Raw genomic sequence first — 12,633 nt, 5'->3', positions numbered from 1 at the left:
AAAAAAAAAAGGAAAGGGATGTTGTTGGATTTTGTTACAAAATTTTCTTGAAGTATTTCCCAGCTGACTTTGCACTGCATTGAGTAACCAGCCATGCAACTACTGCTTTTGCTCTCTTTTTCCCTTTTATTTTTTTCCTTTTCTTTTTCCTCCAGTTGAGTAGATTTTGACAGGACTCGCTGCAGTCAGACCACTGTAGAAATCGAATCAGCTCTTCAAAATTCCATGAATTTACCCCTAATTTGCATTTTCTGTTTTAGAAGAGAGAGGGTTGGGGACACGTTGCTGCAAAACACAGCTGCTGCTACTTCTCTTGTCAGTAGCTGCCACAACGGAGTAGTTCCTCCAGCTCTGGAAGCACGTGGCACAAGACCACAGAGTTTGATGGCACTGAGTTTTCCAAGAGGGACAGACTCTTGCTGTTTCTCTCTGTGCCCATTTGGCAGATTGCAAAATGGAGGGGGTGGGGTGGACTGTGCTGCTGGCATCAGGGAGCTTACAGCTTGTGTTAATGTTATCCTGGGTTTTGCTCATAGTGAAATAGTCCTCTTGAAATTGTTATGAAGGGCATGTTCTTGGAAGCAGCGCTGGTTTCTGATGGCTGCAGTGAGAAATAGCAGTTGGCTTTGTGACCTGGTTTAAAAAGATGCCAAAATCAGCTCTGTGAAGTGATTTTAGTATTAGATGGATACATTTACACTAACTGTGTAACAACTTTGGATAAAATAGTGTTGTCTCCCTATCATACATCCCTATGAGTGTTAATACAACGTTTCACTATGAAGGATAATTTCGCTGTCTGTTCTGGTGATTTATTCTGTTCACATAAGGCATTTTTTCTTCAAAAGCAGATGGCTCCTTTTCCTGATCTGATTTATGGGAATTAATATATAACAGTATTAAAAAATCACTACAAAATAGGAGGATAAAATGAATACAACTACTCATCTCCCTACTTTTTCTTCAATTTCTCTTGGATAACTATTTGCATTTCCTGTCAGTTAGCAATTCCAAAATGCAATATAAACTGCTAATAAAAATAGGTATGTTTTCTTTTCAAGGGATTGTATGAGTCCAGTGACCAACGTTCTTAATTTCTGCCAGTCACCTTCCCAGTTTTATTCATTTTACTCCTACTTAGTAAGTAAGAACAGCAGGAGACACTTTGGGAGTCTGTATATTTCTTAAAGTTGTTACCAGACAACAGCTGCTGCTCTTTACTAAGTTCCACTTAGTTTGCTGAGGTCACAACCTTGTGCACTAGGACATCCCACTTGGTTCTGAGCAATTTATAACTAATAGAGCTTTGTCCATCTAATCCAGTCATTTGGAGGGCACAGGACAAGCAAAATAAGAACTTTTCCCCATTTGTATTTCTACTGTGTGGCTTGAAGGCTTTCTGAATTGAAAGCTCTGCTTTTATATTTAGGGCTGTTTAAAGGCTATCAATTGTGCTAGAATGAAAATTGACTTTTCTGGCAGAGAATGTCAAAAGCTGCAGATAACAGGTACATTGCCAAAGCAAACCAAACAAACACACCAAAAAAGCTTTGGAGTTCTGCTTTCTGGGTGTTGTTCAGTTGATAACACAGCAATGCTCTTCATATGCTGAAATAGATGAAAACACATTTTTTTTCCTCCTATTAAAAAAAAAAAAAAAAAAAGAGTTTTTAAGGGTTAGCTGCAGCATTTTTGTTGGGAGACCATTAAGCTGAGTGGGGGAAGAAAACTTCTATGCAAGTAGAAAAGTGTTTTGCTGTTGATGTGGCATTCTAAATAATATGGTATTACACATTGCATTACACAGCAGGCACTTTAAATGCTTCATTAACCTCTTAGTCTGTGCTGAGGTTCTCACTGATGATATATTACTGTCCTGTGTATATAAATGTATTACATACACATGTACATAAATCACTATGTACTGTGTGCTGTAATTCAGTTTCTGTGCACCAAAAAAAATTTTAAGAGCTACCAGTTTTACTGGGATAACAAATACAAAATTAAATTAGAAACTTAGAGAATGCAGTGAAAATAGCATTTCTTTAAAAACTAAACAATGTATGTTCATATTCAGATTGTGAATGAATGTAAATAGAAAAAACATGGAGTAGCTGAGGCTAGATGTGGTTATTGTATGTTATCTATGTACTTGTCACAACAAATGTTTTTACATCTATTACAAACACTTCCAAAAGTTTGCACTTTGAGCTTCAAGCTCTGCGGAATAATATTTTTTCTATCTTTTTCTTTTTTTCCAGCACTTGCTACTGGCAATAAAGTTTGTCATGGCGTTTGTAATTCCTGATAAACCAAGAGAGATACAGATAAAGCTGGCCAAATTGGAATTTGAATCACTAGAGGCTCTCAAACAACAGGTAAGAACTACCGACCTATATAGAAGCTTTGGTGGCCTGAGGGAGAGCAAAATGAGAGAGATTCTGCTTTAGTTTTAGGTGAATAAATACGTAAATCCTGGGATGCTGAGACTCCTTTAGTGCTGTATTAAGCATATCCTTTGTCTGTGTGCTCCAGGTGCTGCTGTGTAACCTCTGATCTGTGGTATTTGTGTAGAACTGGAATGTCTAACGTAGAAGCTTGTGACAAAATGATCTCATAGTTCTGGGCAAACCAAGTCTGAAAACAGTGTCCTGCCTTTTCTAGTTATAAAAATCCAATTCTTGTGTGGTGGTGGAACATCGCTGTTGAGGTCAGCAATGTCTTTCATAATCAGCCATAACAAATAAAATCTAGATTACAGTTGAATGTAATGCTTGACAGTTTTCTTTTTTCTAGTACTTCGGTGTGAGGTTTCCAGGAGCTAGTCGTGGATCTTCTGTGCTTTTTAGATGATATTAAAAGGAGCAGGGCCACAATTCAATTTCAGTTATTTCTCTGATTTCATTTTGTAAGCAGGCAAAACTAGGTCATCCACAGGAACCTTAAGCTCAAGTGAAGACAGTCACCTTTGATTATGACATTCCAACTGGAATATATACTGAGTCTCTTTCAACATGAGTATATATGTCAGCAGTCAGGGCTTAATCTGAATTTCAGTAAGAACCAGAAGCCTGGCAGTTTTCATCTATTACTTTCAGACTTCTTGCAGAATTCAGGAAGAATATTGGCTGGTTTTTAGGTGCCTCGGTAGGTACTTTAAACACAGAAAAAATCAGCAAACAGGAATACCTGTTTAAAACAACAGACATACAAGTCTGAGGTAAATGTGCTGTGGTGTCATGTTGCTGAGAAACTGGTTTATATACTGTTCTGGAAGTGTGTAACACTCTTAATGCTATCCAGACTCACATATCATTGTGTTTTTCCACGCGAGCTTTACATTAAAAAGTGATCTCTGTTCTTTTGTTTGTTTGTTTTTCCAAAGCCTTTAGACCCCTCTGTCTTGGGATATAGCTATTAGAAGGATGCTAACAATATCAGACTGTAAATCTCTAAGATGCCAAAATAAATTATTAAGCTCCGTATGTAGTGTTTAGAGAGGGAACCTAATGCAGCTGCTTTGAGCTGTTGTATTGATTATGTTTGGGATCCTTAACTTTAGGCAGGGTGAGCACTTTCAGATGTTCATTAATGCTAAGATAATTGCTTTCTGCCTGGTGTAGTTGAACTGTAACTGTTCTGTGTTCAAATCCTTATAAAGACTCAGTGTCTCTTTGAAAAGGATTTCAGGGAGTACAGTGTTCCAGCTCACTGATAGAGACTAATGGTAATCATTAAAGCTTGTTAACTCCTATATGATGAAAAATGCTGTAATTCAAAAACAACATCAACAAAACACCAACATTTTACATGGGAGTACGAGCACTGCTATTTCAAAGTTCTTTCCAAACTGTCAATAAGAAAGGTTTTTAGGTAGTTCTGAAATGCTTCTCTTAAACGTTTCTTCATGCAGTTTATGTTGAGACTGTTGAATAGTTTGTAGTAATTTGATTTATTTTGAAAATATTTTTGATACTTTCAGTGTTTGTGGTCAGTGTCAGACAAAATCCTTGAAACTTTTAAATCAAAACTGGGGAATGTGCTCCACTGTGAAATTTGTTTCAGGTTTCCCATTTGACCTTCAGGCTGGTTATACTCTTACTTTTTGGGGGGGAGGGAAGGGTAAAGCAGAGAGTAAACTTAGCACTTCAGCAGCAGATTTGGGAGACTGTGGTGTGAGATTGCTGGAAGAGGAGCAGGAGCAATCCTGATTGCAATCCCTAAAATTCTGTCTGCTGTTTTTGTCACTTGGAAGGAAGCTTGGATGCTGAGCTATGAGAAATGGTCACCGTCAGCTACTGTGGTAAACATCGTGATCCCTCATTGTCATGGTTTTATGATTTTTGGTTATTGGTATTCCACATCATAACATCACATAGTGCACTGGAAGGAAGCTAACTAACTCTAAAGGAGGGTTAGACCTGCACAAGACCTTCTCCCTTCTCCCTGTAAAGTACATGCTTTACAGCTGTACTCAGTTCTGTTGCATCTATTTCTTGCAAGAGCAGAAGCATGCTATGTTATTTGGTCTAATTGCTATTTTAAGGAAGAGACCAAATAGTGGTGTGCTGCAAGCAGCAAGAGAACACTGGGTTCATTCTTGGGTGGTTCAGGAATGACCATATTTGTAGGGTTAGTCTCAGTGCTGTAAAACTAGTATGAGAACTGTACAGCTAGCATTTTTAGAGCAATGTTCTAGTAACATTGAAAGCTACATAAGTGTTTTGGCTTCTGGACAGGTTGAAGTTTAATGAGTAGACAAAAGAGTTCAGTGTACCCAGGCAAATCAAATGAGAAATAAATTGAAGCAGAATAATTGTTTGTGTCACTTTCACGCTCGGTTACTTTCTGAGCATGAAATACAGAAAGAACTCTGAAGTATCTTTTTAATATTGCTGTTTTTTCAGGAAAAAGTAATCTTTTAAATAGTGAGGAATGGTGTATCTTTTCACAAAGTGAAAGCAGCTACTGCTCAGTTCTGAAAGCTTTTTTATGCAGTATCTTCCATGGCAGTCATACCACCTGCTTATAACTGCTTAATGTTCTACAGTGTTCTGAATCTCCACAAGGAGTTACTTCAGTGCTTTAGACTGTGTTTGTAGTGCTCCTAATGATTTCCAACATAACAAATAATAACAACATTTCTAAAGCAAGGGTAGGTGTGTGACGTTCACTAAGATTTCCCCAGCAGTGTCATCCCTTTCCTGAAAGTGAGCCCGGTGGTCTCAGTCCCCTTTCCAGGAAATACAAAATCCAGAAGAAATTGTGACTGATCACAGCATCATCTCTGACCAGAGACTTCTTTAAAACATGACAGTGCATGAACTAGCTTTTCTGTTTGGAAGGGATGATGAGAGAATAGGCGGGGGCCTGCTGTCTGCCCAGGTGCAGTTGTATGGAGTGCCTCAGCTTTATCACCCTGCTTTTACAGGTATCGCATGTGAGAGTTACTATTCGCTCCAATAAAAATTGCAGTTTCAATGCTTTACCTTTGCAATTCGTTGCACTGTGGCAGCTCTACTAACTGCTGAGTGTTGTTCTTGTTGACAGCAGTGGCTAGACCTTGCTGTTTCCCCTGGGAAAGGTTCACACTAGTGCTAATCACATCTTTTCTCAAGGGAATACACCGAAGTTGAAAGTGCTGGCCCTCTGGCCACTGGCCTTAAGTGTCTGTGAGCACAGCTTTCTGTAGCCCAGAACAAACCACAGAAATACTGCTAACTTGGATGTTTCCCAGTGCAAGAAGACCCTTATGCTTGCCTGTTGTACCTCTTCAGAAAGCTGTTCTGGCAGAGGTTTTCCACTTTAGGAAGCGTCATAAGCATGTCATGTGTCTCAGAATGAGGCTGTGGCTGTGATGGGCCAACAGAGCTGCTTGAACTGTCAGTGAGTCACAGAAATGTCCTTTTTTTTTTTTTTTTTTCTGGGAGGAGGAGAATGGGAACCATTTTTAATCCTTTAACACTGGGAGAGTGTGAGTTGTGAGTGCTAAACATCCTGCTATTTTATTCTGCAAAATGGGAACTGGAGGCAGTTTTTTTTGTAAAGCAGCAACAAACTCAATGGACTACTGCCTCATTCAGTGTTACGGTTACTGGAATTAGAGGGCTCAGAAAAGGATGATCTGTAGCTTCAGGGCTGCCCTCAAAACGCTGCTGATCCAAAAAGCAGAAGCTTATTCTGCGCTTCTTGGCACTGCTGAGCGAACACAAGCAGTCAGTCAGGAGAGGTGACTGAAAAGAGTTCATTCAGCTCATCAAGAGTTTGGAAGGCACCTATCAGAAAGCCTGTTGGAAAGCCTGATGAAGTTTCGGGTAAAATGGTGGATTTGATGAATTAAAGTTAAAACAGACTGGGATGAAATAAAGCACCTGCTTTATGTTTTTTAACCAAAAAATAAAACAACAAAGCGAGCCTTAAAAATGGTATTTTTTGAAGAAACGGAGTCTCAATTTTTCCAGCTTCGTGACTGCTTTCTTTTAAAGGCCCCACTGGTTTTTGCAACCAAATGTAACTTACAGTGGATGTGAAAATAGAACTGTTACTAATAATTGTTGTTTGCTGGTTTGGGTTTGTTTTTTTTAGAGCCTGAACTTGTTAATTTAACTTTGCAAATGCGATTTTTCCCTAGTGAGTAGTCAGAATGCCTCCAAACATTTCTTAATGTGCCATTTGCATGTGTTTGGTAGCTGCAGGGATATAATGCAAATGTAATGCAAGATTAATTATATTTTCATACACAGCTCTTTAAACATTGGAAGTCTTACACCCTACAGGAGTGTGAGCTGTGTTCAAACAATTTTGGCAATGTATCTATGTTTTGAATATCAATACCTTAGTGCTGGTCTTTTCTTTGGAAAATACTTTTAATATCAAAGTGTCAGCAAAACCAGAATGGTGGTCCTTGAAAGAGAATAATACAAAATCAGAAGTCCATAATTAATTTGGGACAAGAAGTTTTTGTGTTCTCTGTTACGGCTTTTCATCTAGAAGTGAAATTGTACCAAGTCTTCCTAGTTCTGAGCTTCTCTAGCTTCATCTTTTCCAACAATCCCTTCATTCTCTGTGACTGTTGCCAAGGATGAAACTGTCCATTGGTTCTGTAACAGTTAAGTCACTCTGGAAAGGTGGCTCACTTGAGCTTTTTCAAGTCTGAGCTAGAGCCTGGTGCTGGAATGAGTATCAATCACTTCAGTTATCTCTTTTTGCCTGTCAGCCCAGATGATCTCAACAAGGAAACCTGGAGTAAGGGGATAGGATAAATCTAGGTTAAGGTTGTTCCTGCTGAAAGCCTGATGTAACCGCAGCATTCTTGTAGTTTCAGAACCCAGAGGGGTTCCCAATTGTATGTGAACTGGCTTGAATACAAGGGAAGAGGTTTTTCCATTTTCCATATAAATGAGAGTGCACGGTGAGATTTGATTTCAAGAACTCTGTTAACCAGTTTTCTAAAGGACGTTCACATGTCTGCAGTTGCAGGCTTTTCAATAATGGATGCACCATATATTGAGAAGGCAAAGGAGTACAGCAAGAGACAAAATGAGATCTCGTGTCGAAATTTCAGATTTTCTTTTTGAGACTAGCTGGAAAGCAGTCCACAGAATTCCTTAAAGAGAGGGAAGGGAAAGGGTGTCAGTGTGTTGCTAGTGATGACACTTGCTCTATGACAGTCTTTGCACATGCTGTACACACTGATCATGGCAGCTCTAAGAGGAAGTTTCAAATATGATGGATATTGCCAATGCGGCCATTGGGTTTTATTCATTTTGAACACTGGGTATCTCTGTGTTTGCTGGTGGGGCCTTGAATATTTATAGTTTTTGTTGCATGAAAAATAGCACTCTGATCTGTATCTGCCACCTCAATGTGGTGGCTAATAGGTATGACAAGTAGGCAAGATTTTTCTATGTATGCATTGACTTCATTTGTTGTGAAGTGGAATGTATTTTCTCATCTGAATAGCATAAGAAGAATAGCATTATATTGTATGTGTAAATTTTGTTTTGATTGCATAATCCCCATGAATAATAAGTTATATGTATGACTTAAGTTGCATGTATTTTGTATGTGTGAGCAGCCCTTAAGCAGATATTTTTTCAGACTTTCAATGTGAGTTCTTCATAAAGGTGTTTAAATGGGCCATTGCTTTTCTCACCTTCTGGAATCTAATTCTGCACCTTCCCCCAGCACCTGAAAGTTTATGTAGTTGAAAATACATTGAGAGAGATGATTTTCAGATGACAAGATGAAGGTGAGCAGTTATATTCATTCTATATTTCCCCATTTTGCAGTTTATTTTGTTGGCATAAGCATGTAGGTTAGAGGGTGCTGTGTTTGAACAGGTAGGCCATCCATAACTTTTTTTTTTCTTTAAGTTGTGCCATACATGTGCAAAACAACCAGGCATAAAAAATATCAAGTACATTAAGCCTTCTCATCTAGTTGAATTAGGTGGAATTGTTGCTTGCTATTCTCCAGTGCTAGACAAAAACATCAAAAAATAAGGTTGCCTTGCAAGAGCTCTCAGGCTTTGAAAGACTCTTGACTCTTGAGGTCTTGTCCTACTGGGACACCTGCCTACTAAGCCATGCAAAGGGCTGGCCCTTAGTCAAATTACTGTCCCATAGCAGCTACTCAGGCCCCATAGCTGAGTAACATACTGCATTAGGGTTTTGGCTTGGCTTGGGGTTCTTCCTTGAGGAAAGCATAGTGTGGCCCAGTGACTGTTATTAGAGATTGCATGCATTCATTCATAAAGCAGGTACATCTTTGGATCTGTGAAAACAGATGAATGCTAGACCAGATTAGAAATGGAGTGCATGAGGAATTGCTGTATTAAGGACAAAGCAACCCTTTATCAGAGATGGCATGCTGTATCTACCTAGCTACAGATGCCTAGGAAAGAACAGGAAAACATGGCAAGCAGATGTTGTGCATCTTACTAAAAGTTCCAACCTTTCAGTGATCTTTAATTCTAGTTCTCTAGGCCTAATCAGTTCCTTTGTATGTAGGAATCTTCAATGGTTTTCTATTCCATGATGTTGTGCTTTCTCCTTTTGAACCGTTTTTAGCTTTAGCATCCGCAGTGTCCTTTGGCAAGAAGTGCTGCAACTCATTATTCTTGGTGTGAAGGACATGGGTTGATTACTTGCAGCTGACTTAGCATATTCTAGTCAGATTTGGTGGAAAAATTCATTAGCTTTTACATATGACAGGAGATGTTGGGCTGAATTATCATTGAGGTCTTTTTTGACTTCTGGAATCTGTGAATTCAAATTTCCATGATTTTTTAAAATGGGTTTTGTGAGAAATATTACTGCCTGATTTACTTTTAACTTTCTAATGCTGCTTGCAAATTTGCTTTAAGACAATTAAAACGTGCTTCAGGGTTTTAGCTAACTCAGCTCCCCTTTTCCTATGTGTATAAATGGCCAAATGATGTGAAGTGATTCAAAGAATCCTCTTGCTTGGAGACCGTAATACTATTCTGCTAACACAGCAGGAGCCAGGCAGGTGTCCACATTTAAGTAAATCTATCAGAAATCCTGAGAAGTCTGAATTTTGAGTTTGTTGTTTACAGTGAGATGAGATAGGCAGAAGTTGGTGGTGGTGGCTGAGCTCGCGGCCTGTATTCAGATCATGGCACAGCATAACAAATGACCTTCAGCTTCTTTGTAGAACAACAACAAAAAACACCAGAAGAAGACATTAAACCTGAAGTCATGATTATCACCTGGGACTGGAACACTTAAAGGTCCACCTTCCAAACTCCAGTAACTTTATAGTGGAAGGAAGTGTTGTATCAATCCTTTCTGCATAATGCTTGTTACATCTTTCCCTTTTAACTACTGTATTCCTTTATCTTTTTAGCAACCTCTTTATAGTCACAGTATGCAATCTTTGAAAAAATGCAACTGATTACAGGGAGCCACTTTTTTCTGGAATAGGTGCATTTAGAAGTTACCCTCCATCTGCTTTTGTATTGCATGCATAATGTTTACCAGCAAACAGCAATCATAGTGGGCAGCTTTCAGGGCAGAACTATTGCACTAAGATACAACATTTCAGAGTCTGTTTTAGTGCTAAAGCCTCTTAGCTTTTTTTGGGTTGAATTATCTTGCATCCTCCGTGCAGTGTTTTTGGACACACTCCAGCTAAATAGTTTTTGTGTTCTGCCAATATAAATATAATAATAGTGGTGCAAAAGGAGGGTGTTCTGTTGTAAGAATGTGCTAGGAGTTAATACTTCTGTTAATCAGAATGTGTGCTTTCAAATAATTTACTGTTGCAGTTTTCTGAATGACTACTTTTACATATTCTGTTTTCTGAAAGCTATAAAGAATTCTAACCAAACACAGCTGAAAAAATTAACCTTTGTGTGCTGTAAAAACAGTCTAGAAAAGCCAAATAGAACACATTCCTAAGAGCAGAGTATCTTATTCTTGTGCATGGATATCAGTCAGGAAGAATAATTTGTGACTTTGAATGTATTTGCAGGGGTATATATGAAAACATCTAAAAAGTGGAGAGCTCCTGCTGCTAGCTGGACCTATAGCAGTAGAGTCTTCCTGCTGCTAGCTGGTGCGATGCCGTCAACATAGGTAGTCTGGGGAGGCCAGGGGGTGGCAATAGGTTGTTTTCTAAGATTCCTCCTTAAAAGGCAGGTAATGCCAGGACTGGAAAGCAGGAGCTGCTGGGAGGAGATGCTGGGCTGTCAGCGTGGGGAAGTTACATAAGGTGCATAAGCCCGTTACATAAGGGCTGCCTGGCGCTCGGGTCACTGCTGCTCCTCTGGGATGAGCTGCCGCTTGCCTGAAGCCGGCATGGTGAGCACGTGTGCATCTGAATCTTTCCACAGCAGGACCAGCAGCTTTACATGAGAGGAACGTGTATGTTCCAAAGAAATGAGTGGCCTGGAAGAACAACAAAATCGGTCAAGATAACATTCAATTAATTTCTTGAGTCAGTTTAAAAGAGCAACCCATCTGTAGAACCTCATCTAGCAGGGGAATTTTCTCAGTATTGTTTGAAATGGTGAGGAGTTTTTAAGCCCAGCCAAAAGGGACCATTGTTCTTGTACAGATGTATGAAACATTTCTTTGCTTTTAATTTGCCAAAAAGAATTGTACCTCAGCTTTTGTTAGCTTTTTTATACTGTTAGCAAAATGTGAAGATTTAACTAGAGTTCACTTATAGGGAGGAGAATGGATATTTCTCTAGGGGGAGAAAAGCAAAGGTGAGGAAAATCTGCTGAAGCCTTTTTTGATTCATCATTATTTAAGTGCAAGAGCAAAAGGTGTTTGATGATAATGAACATGACTCTCAGTCTTTGGTCAGATAGCAGCACCTTCTTGACAGTGTGCCAGATCTAATTTCTGTTACAAGTTAAATGGCCAAGATCACTGTATTCAGTAGTGGTAACAGGTGATAGCTCTACAAGATGTTCTCTTCTCCTGAAACTGCTGGAGTGATAGGAACTGAATATGCAAAAACATTCTCTTCTTACCTCTGGCCTTGTCTTAAAATATCTTTGAAAAGTCAGGGAGGTGGGACACTCATGGCATGGGATCTTTACAGAAAATATTTCTATCCCAGTCTTGTCGAGCACCAGTGCATACAGAAGTGACATCCTCTTGTATCTTCAGGTTCCAGAGGCCAAGTACTAATGGAGAACCGTGGTGGTCACTTACCAAACAAACAGGTCAGGAGCAGAATCCCTTCCTCTCTGTCTGGAAATGCTTTGCTTTGGACTTGAGGGTGTTCAATACCATGCTAAGCTGAAGCCTTCGTACCTGTCAAACATCCTGTCAAACTAGATGAAATGCTTTTTTTATTACAGAGATCTTTTGGATGTTGTATCCTGCAATCATACAAGCCTTGAAATTCCTGAGCAAACAGGATGTGCCTGAGGCTCAATGTCCCTGGTGCAAACTGTGCTAGTGCTCTGCTATAGGTCCAGCCTGCAGCCACATTGCCCTGCTGGACACTGCTTCGCACGATTGCATTCACACCAGTATTGTTGTGTCCAGCATGTGACAGTTGGGTTAACGCAGCCCATTGTCGGAGCTGGGGTCAGTTCAGCTATAGCTCAGAACTTCTTGTCAATCAAAAAAAGAAAAAAATTATGCAGACTACCTTGCAAAGTAAAATGAAGGCAGCTCTTTCTGTTGGCAGTCTAATGTTAAAACCAATATCCTCTGGCAAACATCTGCTGTTTGAGCAGTTTTTGGCTGTTGCTGAAGCAATCGTAGCTTCCCATTAACTTCATGGAGAAACATTTTGGAGGAGTTTCTGCAGTCTGCTTTCCTCCTTCAGTGCCATGGAACTTGCACATTTCCTGGTTTCTAAGCACCTTCTCTTTTGCTTTGTTAGCATAATACAAACTGAGTTTTCTCCTCAAGGAAAAAAACTTAAATCTGTTCTGACTTCTCGTGTCCAGGATGATTGCCCTGTGAAACCAGCCCACAGTCTCTGTGCTGTTTAAATGGAACATTTCTCGCACACCTCTGGTCCACACGATAACGTGCAATTGTTTGGGGAAGAGAAATAATGTACCTGCCATACTAGTAATGGGTTGTTCTTCAGGACGTGTTGTCTGCATGTATCCTATGATGCACCCTAATTCTTTGCCTC

At 39.5% G+C, this 12,633-nt stretch overlaps 1 protein-coding gene across 4 annotated transcripts in view; it reads left to right on the top strand.

Moving 5' to 3' along the window:
• The window catches only part of ANO10 (anoctamin 10), a 113,402-nt gene that overhangs the window by 69,179 nt on the left and 31,590 nt on the right, over nt 1-12,633 (top strand). For 3 of the 4 annotated variants that reach the window (XR_006168517.1, XM_042816954.1, XM_042816955.1), the window contains exon 12: nt 2,262-2,378. Coding sequence is in view for 3 of the 4 variants with exons in the window: in XM_042816954.1 (XP_042672888.1) it covers nt 2,262-2,378 (117 nt within the window). In the remaining variant the exon portion in view is untranslated. Of the gene's footprint in view, nt 1-2,261; nt 2,379-11,645; nt 11,702-12,633 lie in introns of all 4 variants that reach the window. The other variant, XM_042816956.1, reaches the window with a different exon arrangement.

The sequence above is a fragment of the Centrocercus urophasianus genome, unplaced genomic scaffold (genome assembly GCF_019232065.1).
Source record: "Centrocercus urophasianus isolate 14NV4802_14NV808 unplaced genomic scaffold, USGS_Curo_1.0 seq_16, whole genome shotgun sequence".
NCBI classification, from domain to species: domain Eukaryota; kingdom Metazoa; phylum Chordata; class Aves; order Galliformes; family Phasianidae; genus Centrocercus; species Centrocercus urophasianus.
Note: the sequence above shows the minus strand (reverse complement) of the source record. Positions and strands in the feature narration are given on the sequence as shown.